The sequence below is a fragment of the Argentina silus genome, assembly GCF_951799395.1.
Source record: "Argentina silus genome assembly, chromosome: X".
Lineage (NCBI taxonomy): Eukaryota > Metazoa > Chordata > Actinopteri > Argentiniformes > Argentinidae > Argentina > Argentina silus.
In genome coordinates, this window is record NC_139653.1 from 5232236 (window position 1) to 5254037 (window position 21802).

The 21802-nt window shown below is 42.2% G+C and overlaps 1 protein-coding gene across 1 annotated transcript; it reads right to left on the minus strand.

Moving 5' to 3' along the window:
* Positions 1-572: 572 nt before the first annotated feature.
* On the minus strand, positions 573-20528 carry htra1a (HtrA serine peptidase 1a; the record flags this gene model as incomplete). The annotated part of the gene is made up of 9 exons (XM_083696420.1): positions 573-1886; positions 3281-3376; positions 4932-4989; positions 5287-5401; positions 8978-9010; positions 9222-9416; positions 15442-15646; positions 15984-16083; positions 20069-20528. The coding sequence occupies 9 exons, from the start codon at positions 20526-20528 to the stop codon at positions 1718-1720; spliced, it is 1431 nt and encodes a 476-aa protein (XP_083552546.1). The 3' UTR covers positions 573-1717.
* Between the last annotated feature and the right edge of the window lie 1274 nt (positions 20529-21802).

Here is a 21802-nt window from a genome sequence, read left to right on the forward strand (position 1 = left end):
ATCTTTTCCTGTCCTTGATACTGTATATTAGCTTCTAAACATGGTGTACTTTGGCTCTGACAAAGGTATATCTTATGTAAGATCATCCGTTCGTGATGTTGCGATTGCAAGTCACAATGTATCACATTACAGGTGAGCTAGTCATCAAAATAATTGACTAAAACACTTTCCAAAAGTTTAAAATAATCTGCTGGTGGTTATTGTTTGTGAGTGCTGTCAAATGCGCACTGACAAATGTAAGCAAACATGGATATTTGCAAATGCAAGACACATATGGCATCCTTCACAGCTCTTATCACCACCTTGTGGTGGCTTTCGGCAGTACTTCACACTGTGAGTGCTGCAGCGGCGGCACTGAGGCCTACACCGCTGAAATGTTGGTATGCTCGTATTAAACTCCTGCCAACTGTATGTATACAAAGTGGTGTAGTTTCTGAATGGTGAAACCAATATGTACACAAATATCATAAAATAAAAGCGCTACTTTAACCTCATAGTAATTGTTTGATTTCAAATCTAAACTTATGTAGTATGGCCGAAAGAAGAAAAAATGCTTCACTGTCCCATTACTTACACAGGGCACTGTATATTCAATCATCATTGAATTGATCACTGTACAAAAACAAATTCATCATATAATTTCTATAATGTAGATCAGGTGAGCACCATCCACAAACATGTTCTCTATGTCAATTGAAAACAAAGACAATCTAGATATGTAAAAAAAAAGTGTCAAAATGTCAAATGGAAAATGCTCTCAAATGCCTTTGGATAACAGAATGGAATGTGTGGCATGTTCCCTGTGTGCAATAGATTATTTATGTTGAGCATGACAGTGTACACAGAGTGGCCATTTTACAGTATGTGAACAAGTCCTTGTGTGTGATTACGATATGGGCCTATAGACGACTATAGAGCATGTGATGACAGGGAGTTTTAATAGTATGGTTGCTTTTTTGTTAGTTTACTGTCTTTATTTGTTTAAACTTTAAAAAAAAAATAATAATAATTACATGTGGTCCTGTGTATACCTGCTGCTGAACATGAATTTCCCTTTGGGGATTAATTAATTAATCTCTCTCATATACAGTATGGTACTGCACTGGGGTAAGAGAAGGGGTAAAATGTGTGTTTATGGTAGTGTGCCTTGTGCCCTGGGTCCATGTTTTGCCCATTATCCTCTCTGTGATGTCAGTGTAAAAGGCCCGCGGCCCAACAACTGCACCAGGCCAGTATCAAACACTTGTATGTGTGTGTGTGTGTGTGTGTGTGTGTGTGTGTGTGTGATGCCAATTGGGATGCAGTCAATGTCAGGGAGTGTGCTACACTACATAAAAAAAGGAAATACCCAGAGCTGCTTATCATTGTTTTGACTTGTGGGGCCTATTTGTGCCGTGCGGTAAGTCAGTATAAAAAACACAAAACAGGAGTATCAAAATAGTTAATCTGGCTTATGCTTAAGAGTAAACAGTAGTAGCATCAATCAAGTGCACAAGAATAAAAGTGTAATACACATGGATGAGGAACTACAACTCAGAACTACTGCTCAGAGTCTCTGTACAATCGTTCCTTTCAAGGTGGAGTCTTAATCTTAAGGCGCTCCAGGCTATTGGCCACCCATGCTCTGGGGAGAGGGGTGGGCGTGGTTCTAGCACCACGCCCATATTAAGGTCCATGGGTGATACAAATGAGCTCCAGCTCATGGATGAAGAAGGGGTCAGGGGTTGATCTCCATGGGAACAATGGTGAGGATGGCGTCCTCGTTGCCACGACGCACCACCACCCGGAGGGTGCCGTTCCCTTTGATGGCCTTGCTGACATCATTTGCGGAGGAGATACGCTGGCCGTTGATGGAGATGATGACGTCATGCTCCTTCAGACCGCCACTGAGGGAGGAACAGAATGACAAGCTTACTGTATGACACTTCTTAGTGACCTCTTTTTAGTGTAAAAGTACAAGTGCAAAAAGGGGATAGTTCACCCAAATTAAAAAAAATAACATATTTAATTCCTTTCCCTGAAATGAGTCTATGGACAAGTGACCAAACACTTTGGTTCAGTTTATCTGGGCACTGTCACTAACTGCTAATTGATAGCATTTTTAACCAAAATCCAATGAAAGCCAATGGACCCTAAACTAGCATGTTTTAAATTCCATGGCCAAATCATCTGACATTCTCTGAAAAGACTAAATTACTTAAATGACATTAATATGATTTGAGCATGACATTTCAAACATGCTAATTTAGGGTCCATTGACCTGCATAGGGTTTTGGCAAAAAATGCAAACTATTAGCTGTTAGTTACGGTGCCCAGATAAACAGAACCATCAAGTGTGGATTGAAGTCTGTCCATGTCCATATACTCCTTTTAGGGATAGGAACCGAATATGTAATTGTTTAATATGGGTAAACTATCCATTTGTACAGCATTCAGAGTAGAGAGAGTGCTTTGAGCAACACACAGAGGAAATACACTCCCAGGCCAGAATAGAAATCTAGTAAAAACCAAATTACACTAAGGTTGGAGAGGTTACCAGAAGTGATATCAAAGGCTTGACTTTAACACAACAGGCTCTATAATCACTGGCACATGTGAACTCCCCCCCCCATCCCCCCAACCCCCCCTCCCTCCCTCACCACCAGCAACCCCACTTCCACATTCCACATTCTCCTCATGGCACTCAGCTAACTGCGTTTATAGGCAAACATTATTTAACACCACACCTCTTATGACACAGAGGTTTAATAGATGTACAGTACATACTGTACTGGTGGTTGGTTGATTGGGACCCAGGCACAACCACAACCACAACCAGAATACTGCATGCTCACTGTTTGAGGGACAAAGAGAACAGCTGACCTCAGCGCACAGAATGCACCACTAAGGATGTGGGAGGAGGGGGCGGAGGGGGAGATTCAAGCATGTTGGGGTAGGCTCAATAATGTTTTGCTAAAGTAGTTGTGTGGCTGTGAGTTTGGATGTGTGTGTGAGTGTGTGTGTGTGTGTGAAAGAGAGAGTGTGTGTGTGTGTGTGTGTGAGAGAGAGAGTGTACATGCGCGCATGCATGCTTGCGTGTACAATGTGTGTTTTATGAATGCATGCATAAGCTTGTGTGGGGGGAAAAGTTGGGCGCTTGAGGGCCTTACATACATTTGGAATGTGTACAGTGGAAGACAGTTCCAAGGACAATATCCATGAGTGCAGAGAAAGAGAACTTGTCCTCCTCATATATAGAATAATTAGTCTCACACCATTAGAGTGTTTGTCCAGTACTTACACTGCTGCCGGCGTTTTAGCGATGACCTCCATGACATACGCCCCTGAGGTGACATCAGGGAAGTCTGTATGTCTCCCCTTCAGCTCCTTAGATAACCTACAGAGTGAAGGGGATCAGTGAGGGTGAAGCATACAATGAAAAAATTAAATCAACTAAAGATTAATTCTATACCTCAAGTATGTCTGGTATATAGTGATCGGACAGTGAAGCATTTTTTCTCATTTTGGCTCTAAGGCCAAGGAAGACTTATACTCCAAATGTTTGGATTTGAAATCAAACAATTACTACGAGGTTAAAGTAGCAGCTTTTATTTGCCGGGAGTTGTTTATATATTGGTTTCACCACTAAGAAATTACAATAGTTTCAAATGTATTGATTGTATTGTATTGAAATCCCTATTTCAGGGCATCAAAAGTAGTGGGACAATTGGTTTGACAGGTGTTTCTGGTAAGTCAGGTGTGCTCTGTCACATCATTTGTGCAGGCATAAGAGAGCTGTCAATGTTTAGTATTGATTCTAGGATTTTTACGTTTTTGGTGTTTGCTATTGGTGTCTGTCAGCATGAGGACCAAAGAGGTGTCAATGACAGTCAAGGAAGTCATTATTAGGCTGAAAAATCAGAAACATAGCTAAAACCTTAGGCTTGTCAAAATCAACAGTTTGTAACATCATTATGAATAGCAATGGTGAGCTCAGCAATTGCAAATGTGCTGGTAGGCCAAGGAAGACTTATACAGTGGATGACTGAAGAATGCTCATCATAATTAAGAAAAACCCAAAACAACTGTCACATAGATAAGGAACACTCTACAGGAGGTAGGCATCAATGTGTCAAAGACTACCATCTGTAGAATACATCACCGGCAGAACTACAGGGCTTCATTGCAAACCACTAGTTATCCTCAAACAGTATGGTCAGGTTATACTTTGCTAAAAAGTACCTAAAAAGCCTGCAGAGGTCTGGAAAAAGGTATTGTGGACAGATAAGATTAATATGATTATGTACCAGAGTAATTGCAAGTGGGAAGTTTGGAGAACTAAGGATCTGCCCAAGGTTTACAGTCTGTTATATGAGGGGGTGGTATGGTTTGAGCATGTATAGCTGCCACAAGAACTGGCTAACTTGTCCTAAATGATGATGTAACTGCTGACGGCAGCAGCAGAATGTATTCTGAAGTGTACAGAAAAATCTTGTCTGCTCGAGTACAAGCAAATGCAAAAAAAGTGGAAAGTTCTCCACTGGCCAAGTCCATCTTGAGATTTAAATTCAATTGAACATACATTTCATTTCCTGATGATGGCTGCAATACAGGCCTGGCAGAGCATCACCAGAGAAGATACCCAGCACCTGGTGGGGTCAATGGGTCGCAGACTACAGGAAGTTATTGCATGCAAAGGATTGTCGACCAAATACTAAACATGACTGTTTAATTTGGACATTATATGAATCTGTCCCATTACTTTTGGTGCTCTGAAATAGGGGGACTATATATAAAAAGTGTTCTCATTTCTAAATGGTGAAACCAATATGTACACAAATACCATCAAACAAAACTTCAACCTCATTTGATTGTTTGATTTCAAATCCAACCTTTAAGAGTTGGAAGAAAACATGAAAACTGAATATTGACTGAGCAGAGCTTCTACTTACGCTGGAGTGAGAGTCATCATCCTCACACCGATATACCTCTTCTTTGTCACTGCTCTTCCTGAGGATTAACATTAAGACCAAACCATTATGTTTTTTTTTGCAAATTTTAGATTATTTGCATAAAATTCTACTGACAAATGGATAGAAGCATTAAGTTATTTTGTCATTTGCAATGGGGGTAACCCCTTCATTTTCACATGGAGAGTCTTCGGATGGATGGAAAGCTAGCCCTATAATGACAGATTCAGTTGCAAGGGGTTTTTAATGAAAATACTAGTGTTTATAGCCACCCTTGAAGCTGCCTTAGAGTGCAGCAACACAAGGTTTTATATGTGCGCATATGAATGCATCCTACCTCGAGATTGTCTGTCGTAGGATTCTGCCAGGAACTGGCGGATCTTGTCTGAGGGGATGGCGAAGGAGATACCAGCGGTCACTTTCAGAGTGTTGATCCCAATCACCTCACCATCCTACAATTAGTGAGATCAGTTTAGTGGCAAACAAAAAAACACACAGTATGATGACTCATCAAAACCACAATCCTACACTCTTAACATTTTCATACAATCATTCACTACACTCTCAGAAAAGAAAAAGTTATTAGGGGTTCCTTATGGCACCATTGAGGTGCAATGAAGTCATTTATAGAACCATGGCATGAAGGTGGTGCTTTTTGGAACCTGTTACACCAAAAGATTTAAATTTGGAACGTTCTCATCATCAAGAGGTGCTATATCTCATTCCACGCAATGCGCCTGTTTAAAGTTGGGATGTCACATGAACATGAGCATAGATCTAAGAAGAACAAGAACCAACATCACAAGTACATCGGTTAGGGAGACATTACAACATAAAAAAAGAAATTCCCAATTACCCCCAATTCCCCAGCAAACTTGTTACATTGCTCCCTCCTGTTGCCAGGAAATTGTGGGTAATTGTGAATTTCCATTCTTTGTGTTGCATTATCTCACTCACCGATGTACTTGTACTGATGTTGGTCCATGTTTGATTCTAACGATTACATCTGTGCTCATGTTCATGCATGTGTTTTGTTGGGGTAGTTGGTCCGGCGCCCCTTGGTGTGAAGTGTGTGCAAGTCTATCGGTGCGGCCCTCCACTTGGTACAATTAAAATTGTTGCACAAGGCCATTCACCTTTGAGGTATCTTGAAGGTTTTTACATTGAGATATGTTGACTAATAGCCTAATAACGTGAAATAATAATGTGTGAAATTATAATAATAATGTGAAATTGCCTGGACTCTTCCTGAAGCTAGGCTGCTACTTCTACTTTACAAAATATCTACAAAGATTCAATTAGTGGGGAGGCTAGAGGCCACATTTTGAAGGAATTATGCCTTTTATGAAAAAAAGCACCAAATTTGACACAGAGCAAGGGCAGGTCTTAAGAAGCAGCTGCTTCTGCTATTTTCAAAATGGCCACTAATATCGCTTTAAGGCCAACACCACACTCATTTCGAATGGCCATATTTGAATAGATTATTGTTGCAGCAAGACCAATGGTGTTTTATAATGTCTGTAGGAGTGTAGAGAACACAAACATACAACAAAAGTGTGCCAGCTATGTGTGTCTGTTGGAAGAAATATGACAGAAAAGTATGCAAAAAAATGTCAAAATCACATTTCTTTTTTTTTAAATCACCTCCCATCGTGGGTGTCTTGGTGGAAGGAGCCTAGCACCAGGGGATGTGGGAGCCCATGGAGCCATCCTGTCACACAGGCTGTTTGTTCCAGGTGTAATTGACAAGCCCCCAGGGCCTGTGTGGACAGGCGCACACCAAAGGTGCACAGGCCATTAGAGAAAGCTTCTGCAAAATAATAATTTGTTGCAGAACTCTCATGGGCAGGTCAGCTGGACCAGGGGTACTTGCCCTCCACTGTGTTTTGTGGGTTTCGTACAGTCCACTGCGTAGGGGAACGCGGCCCGAGACCTCAGCGACTGAATACAGTCCCTGAATACAGGACAAGATGGGCTTCTACAGCCTGTATATACTGGTCCCCAAAAAAGGCGGGGTTCCGTCCCATCCCGCATATATGGCGTTTCAACGAGCACCTACGTACCGTACGGTTTCCGAATGCTTACGCATTGCATTCTGTTGGAATCTATTTGACCCAACGAATGGTTTACCATGGTGGATGTCAAGATGCATATTTCCACATCAGGCAATTTCGGAGGTTCACCTTCCGACTTACGAATATCTAACTTTACCATTCGGTCTGTCTCTGGTCCCAAAGACACTCACATAGTGTGCCGAGGCAGCCATAGTCTTCTTTCGGGACAAGGGCTTGAGGGTCCTCACTTACATCAACGATTGGTTTATATGTGCGGTCACCTCGGTTCAGGCAGCAGAGCACAGCACTCATGATGTCGCACCTGCTTGTCCTGTGCTTCTGGATAAATAGCGCCAAAAGCTCACTCACACTGACCCAAGAGACAAACCTTGTTGGTGACTCGGTCTTGGCTCGAGCTGCCCCCACTGTGGACAGGCGATAGTCTTTTCTTCTATGCTTCAAGGTGTTTTGTCCAGTCACGACAGTCTTGTACTGTATGTGTCTGAGGCTACTTGGACGCATGGCCTCCTGATAGTGGTCATCCCACTTGGCCTCAGACTCAATGAGTAGTTCCTTTATGCATTTCCTCTTGTCAGTCTCATTTCTCCCACTCTGAACAGAATGAGGTTGCGCGGTCTATCTTTTCTCCTGACTGCCCCGCATTGGCCAGGGAGACCTTGGTGGACAGAGATACCACAGCTTTTTACGCATGACCTTGATGGAGTTGATGGATCTATGGGTTAGCCCATGACAGGTCAAATTTATACTCGGAGGGCTTGGCCCCGAACATGTTTCAGCACAATTCAGGGTGCTAGAGCCCCCTCCACAGCATGTCTACATGATCTCAAGAGGAGGATGTTTGACGGTAGGCTGTAGAGGTGTGGTATGGTGCCTTTTCAGTGCTCCACTCCCACAGCCCTCTCCTTCTTACAGGACATTAAAAGCTACATAGCCACCATCCGGCATGCCATGTTGGTCCTGGTGAAATTACTATAAGAAACTGGCCTGTCGTTTTTGCGAAGGGAGCGCGCTGTATCCGTCCGGTCACCAGGCCACCTGTGTCATTTGGGACTTGTCTCTGGTTCTTGATGCACTTAGGAGTGCTTGATCAAGCCTTTGGTGACTGTCGACTTTAGACGTTGTCTTATAAAACGGCTTTGTTGCTAGCCTTGACCATGGTCAAGAGCAGTAGCGACCTCCATGCACTCTTGGTTCATCCTTCATGCACTCAGTTTGCCCCTGGGCTCTGTCTAAGGCTAACCCTAACCCTGGCTAAGGTTATACAACACTGCAACTCCTCCAAATCAAGGTATGTTTTCACTTTTATTAATGTATTACCACCGGAGCGCGCCGGTATACCTGCTAAACTGCTTGTTGCTTTCCTTTGTAGGTTGCATGCATTAGTTCTAATTTCTTAACTATCATTATATGGTGACAATGTAGGCTGTGCAACTGTTATGGTATGACGATTTGGTCACAGACAGCTGTTGTGCATGAGCAAAGTGATTCTGTATGTGGCTGCTATGAAAGTGAACTGTATGTGATCAGATCAGAGCTAGATGCAGGTAAGAGTGTGTAAGGAGGTATTGAATGTGTCACTGTCACCTTGGTTACTCTAATGTAACTCTTCTCATGTGCACCTGTATTATAAACTTTAATTTGTAGGGGAGGTTGTAGCAACCTCATGATGGGTATAGGGGTGGATATGTAAATAGCCTGAACCTATCGAACCTAATTTCTATTACATCCAATGTGATGTAATAGAAATTAGGCCATGCTCATAAAAAAAAAATCATCCTCCCTAATCTTGAACGACACCAGCCGCCACTGGTATCAAAGCATGGAACCTTTTTTGGTTCCATATAGAACTGTTAGGGTTTATATGGAAGTCATTTTGTGGCAGACAACTGAAATGCAATCATACAATCATACACTTGATCACAGACACTTTTTCTAAAGGAAAATAATTCTCACCAGATTCACCAGGGGTCCTCCTGAATTGCCATACTATAAATGGAAAAGGAAATAACCTCAGTTCAGGTGCATCACTCCAGAGATTAATATGGGCATTTAAACATGTGTGTGTCAGTAATGTTTTGTTAAGGCAATTGTGTAAGGCTATGTGTGTAAGGCTGTGTGTGTGTGTGTGTGTGTGTGTGTGTGTGTGTGTGTGTGTGTGTACTGTATGTGTGTTGAGAATGTGTGTTTACGCACTCACATTGATGATAGCATCTGTCTGGATATAATCCATATCAGAGTTGTGGAGGCCCAACTCTTTGCCCCCTCGCTGCGTGGTGCTGACTATCCCTGTGGTAACAGTGTTCTGTAGGGAGAAGGGACTTCCGATGGCCACCACAAACTCTCCAGGCCTCAGCGTTGCAGAGCGCCCCAGCATCAGCACCGGCAGCTTGGTCTGAAGTTGGGGACAGTCAAGGGGGGACATATTTAGATGATACACACCCCTCAAGAGAGTTAAGGGGAACATATTTAGATGAAATACACACCCCTCAAGAGAGTTAAGGGGAACATATTTAGATGATACACACCCCTCAAGAGAGTTAAGGGGAACATATTTAGATGAAATACACACCTCAAGAGAGTTAAGGGGGACATATTTATATGATACACACTCCTCAGGCACATTAACCTCCTATGTAAGTATTTGGCAGAGGAAACAAACTGTAGTTTAGGGGAAACTGACATGAGGATTACAGTATTTAGGTCCAATTGTAGTCTCCTTAGTGTCTTTCCATAAGTGGTCAGTATCATTTATTTCACTATTTATTTAAAAACCGTCAAAATGTCATGGCAATACAATTGAAGAGATGGAAAGAGACAGCGAGTCACTGGCCAGACAGACAGTGGAAGGATATATTTATCCATCCACAGTTTCCGTTTCTGCATGGAATCATCTCTGTTGAACAGTCATAGCCCACGTGCTGCCACTCGTTGGGTTGTGTGCCCAGAATGTCTCCCAATGCCCTGACAACAGCACCATTTCGAGAGACCTGTGTCCGGAGTGTTCCGTCCGTGTATCCGTTTTGTTTACGCAGGGTTAAAAATAGAGTCAGTGTGGAGGCTAAGGTAATAGAGACCAGCCAACAAGCCAAAGATAAACACAGACAAAAGAGTCTCCTGTATGTAAACACCATTTCACAGTGAGCACACACAAACGCTCTGAAGTAAATATTCATACCCTCAGTCATATAATATGACAATACTTCACCTTCTATTCTAATAGGTCCTGAAAAGGTTTTTAAAAAATGATGTTGCAAGGTGATATAACCAAGACTTGCAAACAAAACATTGTGGGTTTTGAAGCTGCTTTGGGACAATTTTGACAAAAGTGTTTTTAGTTGTTTTGTTTGCTAATTCTTGTTGCTAATGTTTGCTAATATCTTCCCCTGACAACTACACTTTCTGACACCACTTCAAAGCTATTCCTAACCCATACTTTCACCACTCAAAGATACGGCCTAACTGCCACATAAGTTGCTAATGCAGTTTTTTTTGTTTTATTTATACGTCTTCTATTTTGACGAAATAGGACTTTGCCTGGACGTGGTATACTGATGTTTTGCAATGATACCATGTTGGAGATAGCGATAGAGGATCTTCAACAAAAAGCTCCTTTATTTACCTTCTGCCATCTTTAAAATCACCTGGCAGAAGCAGTGAGCATTCATAAACAGATGTACAATTACCAGAACTATGGAAAACCGTGCTTTGTTGCACTGTACATCTAGAGTATTGTCCATTGTCTTATGGTAGGTGTCATCATTCTAGCCCGACCTGCATCGCCTAAACTACACCAGGGAGGTGCCCTATGTTCCCACAGCCATACGTTAGCTTAAATTGATATCAGGTTAGCTTAGGTTGCTGGCATGTTAGTTGCTGGCAGTTGCATGTAAAACAACTAGTTAGGGCATTCGACATGAACAACAAATAGGTTTAGGTAAGGGCTAAGATTAGGTTAAGGCTAGCTAGGTTAGCTGAGGGAAGATAGAGCTGAGAGAATATAGACATGATCCCCTGCATCTGTTGTAAGACAAGGGCGTATTGTCATGAGAGACAGTAGAGTGGGGGTGGAGTGACCGACAGGGGGAACAAAACTCCAATGTCGCCATAGAGGCATGTCTTTGTTTAACGTTACAGCTTTGTTAGTTTGGAGTAGTTTAAAAACTATTACATGAAATACTGTTTTACAACTCCAGATGCACACTTATGGTCAAGCATCACACTGTTATAAACCATGGCTAATCATTTCTGAGGCACACGCAAACATGGGCATGGGGGTTCATTTCACGTGAACCAACAAAAGCATTTGTGTACATTGACACCAACACAGCTACTACCAGTTAGAATCCAGTATATACACACAAAGGTAATTGGCAATTTGTGTTGGTGGTAACTGGTGAAATTACCACATGGAGATGCTGAAGTGCTGTCTCGCCTGCATCCAGGTGGGCTGAGTAGTGGTAATACATGCGCGTGTTCATGACAATGAGCAGATCAAGTGCCATCAGATGTGCTGAAAGATTTTGGCCTTGAAAATAGCACAAATATTTCAGACACACCACCCACCACCCCTTACCAGCGCCCGCATTTGCGCTAAGACTGTTTTTTACATAAAATACAGCCCTCTAGGTGCTGCAAACACTTGTTTTTGCATACATGTAGGAGGAAAGATACACATATCCAAATATATTGTATGAGCTGTGGAGAATCTATGCCATATGAACAATAAATGGTCTCTCGCTGATTGCTACACTCCAATGAATAACGTAGGTAATATCAATATCAATGTCTTAACTATATTTGGTAACCATATCTTTAGGGACGTAAAGCAAGATGGTGAACACATGTTGTAGTAAATATCACAGCCAACATAAGAGCAAACACATGGCCAAAAGCTTGACGTTTTCTTTCCTTTAGTCTGGTTTACATAGTTTACGGGGATCCTAGATGACTTGATTGTAGCCTTCTTCTAGACGCCACATGCCTTTGAACCCGTGCCCCGGCAGATCTGAAGAGATGTCTATCTGCATGTTTGGGTCTCTCTTCCCCTGCATCGCTGACTTTGAACAACAACCACCTACAAACTAGGCCAAGTTGGAGGCATAAAAAAGAAAGGACACACGGCTTTCCTTTGCCCTCTGCACACTGCACAGCACACTGCACTCCACTGCATCTGAAAGGACAGGAGCTCTTCTGGGGGAGCAAGCGAGTGAGTGAAATGGAGGATGAGAGGAGGATGTGATTCATTTTCCTTCTGCTTCTTTTCCGAAGGATGCGGCTGGCTCTTCTTTCCACAAGATGGGAAACGGAGCATGTCCTCGACTTCTCTTGAAAGGGACCAATGAGAGTCCTGGCCAAACCAGCAACAGTCATCTCAGGAGACGTCTGTGGGATGGATCGTAATGGGTGGCATATACAGGCATCTATTGTGGTTAAGACCTGAGGAACCTTCAACGCATAAGTGATGTTGTAATCATTTGCCTTGTTATCTTTAATTGTCTATTGACATGACGTCCAGCAACAACATTTTTATTTAAAAAAATTGATTTAATAAAACCATTCCACATAATTGTAGTTGAGCAGACAATAAGTGCAAAGTGGTACCTACCAGACATTTAAAACCGTGAGTGAGTGTAGAGGGTTAACCAGTGAGTTGTTGTTACCCTACGATGTGATGACTTCTATCTTTATCTTGACAGCGCCACATCACAGGGCCAACTCATTAGCGTATTAGCTCACTTAGCTTTCCAGACATATGGATCCGTTTTCCAAGCCCTGACCACATTCCCTTTCTCTCTCTGTCAGGATGGAGGGAGCGCAGCACTTTTTCCCCTTCTCGTCCTATGATGTCCCAGCTGCTGCAGACAGACTAATGTCTTCCCCAGAGACGAGGGTTCACCACAGACCGGGAACGGACCGACCCAGTCACCAATAAACTCTGCTTCTCACAGAGCACCGAGTGGTGGGAGTATGGGACTGTACTGTACTGTAAAAAAAGTACATTTTCAAAGCTTACATTCCCAAACATGTGTGATCGATTCCCTGTGAGCATATACACACATTTTGACAATAGTGACCCCCTTCAATTGAGTCCCACATGGAATGAATTGAGACAAGAAGGAATTGTGGGACAGAGAAAGAGAGAGGGAGAAAGAGCAAGAGAGAGACAGAGATAAAGAAAGGCGTCTGCCAGACAGACAGAAACTACTTTAAAAAGTACAGACCAGAAGCCCTGAGGATATGTTCTTGATGACTGTATTTTCCCTTGCACTTCAAATCAGACATTTCCAGCTTTCTCTCTTCTCTTTTGCTCTCTCATTATCTATCTCCCTCTCTCATCCTCTAATTTCTCTATCAATGACTCTTTCCAGTTCCAGCCACCCCTTCCCCCCAAACTCTCTCATTACTAGGGATGCCAATCATGTGTCTTTTGAAGAATAAGAGTAGACCAGTCGAGTCAACAGTGGTCTTCTAAGCCAAGCATTGGCAAACATTGTAGGTCACAAACATTACTCATAATTTGCTCCTTTCAGCATTCGGGGCCAATGTAACCTGTGCATATACAACATATAGCTCTGTCCTTGTGGTGAGTGTCTTTTCAGCTGTGCTCTGCAGCCAGAGAGAGTACTGCAAGCTATTCTGTGCAGTAACTTCTAGCCTGTGGCTTTGAATGGGCGCCAGGCATTCTTTCATATGGTTGTCTGTCGACTATGATTCATGGGAGATGTGTGTCCCCCTGATCCACATAGCGGAGTCTGTATGTTATTGTACACTCCTGCAAAAAAAAAAAGGCCTGCCTCCTTACCATTTCCAAACTTGTTTCTAATTCAAGCATGTTTGTTCATCTGTTCATCTGACTGTGAATCTGTTCATCTGCCCCCCACCAGTATAAATGCTACCCTTTCTGCCCTTTGGTATTTGCACAGTGGAATATTGAATAAATACTATGAAAATGTGTGATGATTTGCGTCGTTTTACACAACTTTTGGAAAACGCTGCTCCTTTTTGAAGCCGTTTGTCATTGGCCCCATCCTTGATGTCACAACAAGGTTTCATTTTAATAGAGCACCATTATTCCTTGTGTGTTTAGCAACAGAAGGATATATGCAATAAAAGTAAATATGCATCAATACATCATTCATAGTTCTGAAGTAGTTAGCTAGCAAGCTAATTATCAGAACATAAATTGATTTTGAAAGACCTCTGCATGCTCGCTAACTATTTGGATAACTATAGTTGGACTTGCTGAAGCAAGCCCACTAATTAGCCACTATTTATCATTCGGATACATGCAGGGCTGTATCTGTTGCAGCGGTTCTGCATTTTCGAGGTCTTCCCATTCAGGTTCAAACTCAGGTTCATACATGGCTAAATATCTCTGGCTGGCTTTGCACCATTGTGTTAGCTAGTTATCGCAATCATGCGGGTCTTGTTTTGGTTCTCATGAAGAGCTGAGGCAGTGACCGTACTGTTAGCCAATCAGGGTTGTGGAACATGAATATTAATGGTTTATGGAAACACACCTACAGCAGCAAACTGTGTATTTCCAAGAAGAAAAGAGGCTTGGGAAATTAAATAATAAGAAATACTCATGATTTATCTTCAAAATAAACACACACATTAGTTTATGAGATGCTCAGGATACACATGTTTAATTAAACTAACTGGAGGGGACCTTTAATAGGTCTTTTCAGTATGTCTGAGGTATTTTTATGTTCATTGCCAATTTCAACTACTTTCAATGCCAGCATTTTACGAGGAACCATTTTGGTTGCACCTCTTCAATGATCACCTCTCTCGGTTGTTATGTTGAACACCTTTCCTGGTACAACATATAATTTACATTGTAATCCAACTCCCCTGCTGTTTTATTGTGAATAACATGATAATTGACTAAACTTGTTTTTATCTAGATCTAGATCTACAGCTGTATAAAGAATAGGAAACTCTTGGATCAAACATGGCTGCTTCTGGCCTGGAAGCCTGTCTCCTGGGTGTTGAACCTCTGAATGGCATTCCCACACACACTCATACACAGGGATCAGATAGCACTTTGAAGCATAGGAGCTACTGTGTAAAGCCACACTCCCTAAAACCTACTATTTGCACCACTTACAATGAAGTATCCATTTAGAAATAACATTGGTATGATATTCTTGGAGAAGTGGACAGGCATATAATTCAAGCATTGAACCAAGACAGTATACTGTACGCTGTACACTATGTTCCTGTAACTGTATGTGACGGGTTCCAAGTGTCTAACATAAGGCCAAGCCTCCTCATAGTCAAAGGGTGACACTTGAGTTTATATGCCTCAGGCAGGGCTACCTCATTAAGAAAGTGTGATTCCAAACCTGTCTGTGCATCTACTTGAATCACATGGCCATTATTTCTGTGTCGGTTGTATTGAGGTCTCTTACCGGTGACTCAATCTGGATAAGGGCGATGTCGGCCTTCTCATCCACGTCTTTGATCTTGGCCTCATAGGTGGCGCCGCTCTTTAGCTCCACCTTCACCCGGTGCTTATTGGCCACTACATGGGCGTTGGTCACAATCTGTCCGTCCTCCGCCACCACGAACCCTGAGCCACTGGCCACCGCCACCTCCCTCTTAGAGTAGGCCATCCTGAGGGGGGGAAGGGAGAGACAGACAGGGCAGAGAGAGAAAGATCGAATAAGAGGGGGGGGGGGGGGGGGGTAGAATTGACAGAGTAGAGGGATAGGGATACAGGGAGTGGGAAAGGGCGTGGTAGAGAGACATGAGGTGTGGATGAGGAGGATGAGAGGGAGAGGTAATGAAAAAAGAGAAACACATGAAAAGGGTTTAGAATGAGGTGTTCTCTCAACTAGTGTGGCCCCACAACATCCAGGTGGGCCAGGCAGTAAACACTGGAATGTCTACACATGCATGCACACACACACACACACACATAAGTACACACACACAGGCACGCAGCTCTTACTTGCGGTAGAGTTCAATATGTACCACAGCTGGGGCGATCATCTCCACCACCTCAGCGATGAAGTTGTATTTGTGTCTCAGGCTGTTTGGGTTGTCTTGGGCTAGAAATACAACAACAACAGAAAGTTGGAGGATAAAAATGAACTCAATCACTCACACAAATACGACATGATGCAAGAATAAGCCCAGTAAATGAACCTGGTCTTTATCTAAAGAGAGAGAGGGAAAAGAGGGATGACAGTCAGTTAGTGGCATAGACAGTCTACCCTGCTGCGTGTGTCTGGCTCTGTTAGTGCCACTGAAACCTCCTTAAGACGACAAATCATGAAATGTTGACTGATTTACCATATAATTAAATCATACAGAGAGGGCATAAAGCCTTTTTACACAGGCTGCATATTAACTTCTCTAAAGATTATCACAGACATTTTTGCTTTTTAAGTTCAGACAGCATAATCATACCTGTAACACCTCTCTCTTTATCTTTCCACTACTCCTCGAGTCATGTTGTCTCACAATCTACACCTTCCTCATGAAATCCCCCAAAATGTGCTATTTCTGGCAGAGAGGCGCCCATAAGCCTATAAATACCAACCACTTGTGTTATTCTGGAATCGCTGAGTCTATCTATAATGTTTCAGTGAAGGGCAAAAATAATACTATATCCTAGAGGTATAGTTAAACACAAACGTAGAATCAGCAAAGTCTTGGCATACTGTACAGTACACCACACAATTATATGTTCAGGGTCCACAATGTTTCTCTGGTCCAAGAAATTCTGAGATGAAATTTGATACATATTCCATACATGCCCTCAGAAGCTGTAATCATCCCAAGCACAAGGCAATAGGGAAAATATTAGTTCTCCATCATACTGCATTCTGCTTCTACTACACAAAGTCCAGTATGTAAATTTGATTTGTGTTTAATGGCCATTATCAATCGGTAGCGATCAAGGAATGAGATCACATGATGAAGAATGTTCTGTAAAGAGCCTTGTTATTTTTTTAATATATTGCTAAGGTCTTTTTCAAATTTGATGGTGTGGTTGAGCACTGGTATTTAGATACCTATTTTACATTTTGTTTGTTTACAAGGACATGGACACTAATTGGTATTAGAAAACATAGCATAGGTACAAATTCATTGCAGCCAGAAAAGGCAGCAAATGCAAAACTACATTCTTTAACTTTAAGAACAACCAATGAGAACAAAGAATGTCATGGTTCATTCATGTGAACAAGTTTGTGGCCTTTTGCTCCACTACAAGCTAAAAGGTTTTCTATGCCCAATAGTATTTTAGGAACACCTGCCTTGGACTACAGTGGAAGTCAAAGTTTGAAACATCAACTCCAAAGAGTGTAGAAAATCAAGGAATGGAAAATAACTCCCCACCCCAAAACAACTTTGTTCCATAGCCATGGTCAAACACAATGGTATTAGATGGTTGGAACGTGTCCAGACAGTGTTAAGGCCCAGTTCAGTCTGGAGGATCTGAACAGGTCATCTACAAGCACCTCCCTATGTTATGATGATACTGTACCTCTGGACACATCACTGGAAATGGAAAAGAGGGATGGTGGATTTTGGCCAATCGATGACGAAAGTATTCTTGCTGATTTGGAGGAAATCAAAGAACGACCTGAGACAGGTTACATTTGAATGACACACATGCACGCACACACACACACACACACAGTGCAGTCTCACAGACAGTTAAACAAAGATGAATGGGTTTCTGAGTGTTCACACCCCAGGGATGCTTTAACACAGACGGAGAGTGAGAGTGAGGACACTCATCAGGCCAGACATATGGTAATCCAGGTGCTTTGCTACGAGGTTGTGGTGCAGCTGCACTGAACACATACAGCACACACTTTCTAAGCTTTTGAGCTTAGAGTCGCATGAGTCACATGAAACACACATACTGGTCTGTGTGAACATATCCAGGATATCCCATCTCCTAAATCAATTACTCTCTTGCCCTTGCCCCTAGGACATAATTATTGACTTCATGTATTGATCTAAAGTGACAAAAGCAATATAGCAAAAACCCATCTGTCTAAGTTCTGAAACAGGCACGTCCATTATGATGGGCTACTTCAGTGTGCTAGGTTGTGGCTACTGGAATACACACATTAGAATTGATGCAGCACCAGCCAAGACTGATGAAGTGAAAGTGTGAACGGAGAGAATGGAATAGAGAGAGAATCCATAGAGACATAAAGGGGTGGAGTTTGGACGGCTGGGCAGTGACATCAACCCTGTGGAATATATTTTAATGGCGTAAAAACCAGTCTTAGCACAAACGCGGGCGCTGGTGGGGGTGCTAGGGGGTATGTCTGAAATATTAGTGCTATTTTCAAAGCCATAATTGTGCCACTTGACCTGCTCATTGTCATGAACACACCTCTACTACTGCTACTCCACTCATCTGAGCACAGGCAAGGCAGTGTATGAGAGACAGAAACAAGAAGTCAGGAAGAAATTATGCGCATAATCAGCACACGTGATGCAAAATTATGTTAGTAATCATCAAACTGCACACCAGAAATGACCCACCACTCACCTACTGTATACATTCAGATTGTCATTCCTTTATGTTAATTGAAATGGTTTGCATGAAACCCATTGTACTCAACATCTTGATTCTCTTACAGTACCACTTTTAAATCAACGACTAAATTGACGACTTTAGAAACCAGATGCAAATGACATCATGCAAAGTGTAATTTCATGTGTTTGCTTTGCAGTGAGGCCACGGTCTAGAGCCCAGAGTCCTTAGGCTTCCCTGCTTTTGCAAGAGGACCTTGTGTAGCTTGGCACAAAGCGATGCAGCCCACTATAATGTTGACTTGACTTTAGAGGAGCTGGATGAGGAACTTGATTTGAAGTGATTACAACCCAAATGTTAGGTCAGTCACTAAAGAGACACTACTTCAACTTTGGCGTGCCAACTGCCTATTACAGTGTCCTTGTGGTTGATGAGGTATACACATGGATTCAGCTGCAACACAAATTTGTGTGTGACACAGACACACAAAATACAATCTCCTCCTCACACAATGTATGTTTCCTTGCCTAGAGGTAAGTTCTGTCCTCTTAGCTGCAGGTGTTGGGGTGTGGTGGTCCTAGTCAGAGCTGAACACATAGTGGATTCAGACAGTCACACACAGATGCTCAGACTGGTCTCGCCCTGTGAGTATGACCATGTCTCTGTCCAATTCAGCTCAAAATGGGTCTGTATAATTTAAAAACTGGCAGGAACAGATCACATTTAACATGAGCATTATCTTGGTATGATACGATGCTCAAGTAATCACTAAATTGAGGGTAAAAAGAGGGTAAAAATAGCAAGTCCCTTTAAAAGGTTGCCATAAATGTGAAGAATGCAGGGCTGTGTTATGGTATATCATAAAGAAAACACATCTAGAGATGGACCATAGAGATGGTCTGGTTTATGTTGAGTTCCAACATTTGTTTCAGATTGCAGGTCTGATGACAACCAGCAACTGTGGTCAGAATAGAGGTCCCCAGAAAGTGGAGTCGATAGGAATGAAAAAAGATAGTGACATATCCAGCCATGAAGTTAGTGATAATGATAAATTGCATTTATTCAGGCATAATTATTAGTGGTTAATGCCCATACCCCTATAACAAAGTGTACAGCACAAATTAATGGGATTAATGGGACTCAACCTAGCAAACAGTCTGCGTTTCGTGCTGAATAGATTAAAATACATTTAAATTGTAGCTTTTGTTTTGTTGTCAAAGGACACGACGTTTGAGTCCATGTGAATAGGCCTATATGCTACTGTAGGCAATGACCAGCTGCAAAATATCTTGATGCTATTCCACACAGTCCACAGTTATGTATGGATTTATGCATCACGATATCAACAGGGTTGAATCCTAACACCAGATAACTTTGATTTTCGGGTAAATCATAGGTTGATATAAAATAATAACCTAACCTATTTGCGCGTATTTCAAGGATTTGGACCCAAATGAATATTAATGCGTACCTGTTGAAAACAGTCTTATTAAACATCCTTTCAAGCTTTATAAGAAAACCTGACACATTACCTTTTCCACAAACTCCGCGTTGAATGAACAAAACAGGTGGTTGCTGAAGTTTAAGTGCCCGGTTGCTGACTCTCTTGAGCTCGCAGAGATTACGGTAGGACACACCATCGCTGCCACAAACGGGGTCGGTAGTTTTGCACTCGCAAACGCCGCTCTTGCCTCTCCTCCTGACCGTTGCGGAGTATCCTACTCCGTCCGACACCGAACACTCCAGCCCCTCGCCGCACACCGGGTCTCCGAGCTTCCCATTTCCACCGCACGCTTCGCCCTCTCCTGAAGCGCACACGGAGCAACAGTGGCAGTGGTCAAGGACTTCTCCTGCTGGGCAATCCGATGGCATACGTGGGCACATCGACTTGTCACAACGACTGGGACAGCCGATAACATACCTTTTAGAGATCTGTGCTTCGACATGTAAGGATGTCAAGCAAACGATTACGCACAATAGTGACCAACACATTATTAAAATTTGAAGCAGTAACACTGATAAACGTAGGAAAGTTAGCCACAAATGACCTGGTTCCTACTTTGGGATGCTGGAAGCTAGTAGTTGGGAGGCTACCAGTCGCTTCAGCTGTATAAGGATTTAGAAAAGCTCCACTTCCACTGCGCACGAATACTCACGAGACTTTGCGTTTTTCTGCTGGCACTGCATTTATAAAAGCCTACTCAATTCCACATGACCGGCACACATTCTAGACAATACCAACAAGCGTTGTGATTGGTGTAGGTATGTGACGTCCTAAAAGCAAAAGCTTATGTATTTACTGTACATTGATTGAGAACCTCTTCTTTCAGAGTATTACAGATAAAGGCAATGAATCTGATTAATTAATTTGCAGCTAGATGTTTAACAATTGAGATTTTGTGTTTGTGTTGGCCTTGGCAAAGACAGTACTTAACCGCAACCTTAAAAGTAGGTTGTGTTGAGGTTGTGGCTAAATTGATGCCAACATAACCTAATGACTCGCTTCGGTTAACGTAACATTGGCAGGTTGACATAAAGTATAGTAGTCAACTTATTCTCAGGGCAGAAAGAATCTGATTGGTTTAGGTCAGAACACATCCGATTGGTTTATAAAACGACAATGGGCGGAGTTTAACACATGCACAACTTTTGAAAACATGGTGTAGGTTTGAAATGAGAATCTTGTAAATAAAACTTTGAGTTACAATCTATAACGTTTTTAAATCATTATTGTGTTACAGCAGTCAGACAAATGTGACAATATCTCTAAGATACAACTGGTCTTCTACCTTGAGTAAAATAGCAAGCTAGCAGCGACATGCTAGGCTAATCATGGCAAACTAGGTAGCTAAGCATTTAGCAACCTCTTACCTACTCATGATGAATAAAGAAATAGAGCTAGCTATCTAGTTTGGTGTCAAATATACAAGTAAGTCAGCTAAAATGTATTTTGATTGAATATAGCTGAATAAGCTTCATGAAAGAAAACGGGGAGGACAGTAATGCTGGGGCAGAAACGTAGAATCATAAGCTAAACACAGCTAGCTGGCTAGCAGATATCTATCTCTTACTAATGTTGAGTCATAGAATAGAGCTCGCTAGCTATGTCTCAAATATAACAGTAAGTCAGCTCCTATTGACTTTCTCAAAACATTTAGTTGAATAAGCTATGTAAACGTACAAATTGAAATTGACCCGAGGCAGCAACAAAACATGCTAAACTGAACTAGCTGGCTAAGTAGATAGCTACCTTACTAATGTTGAAT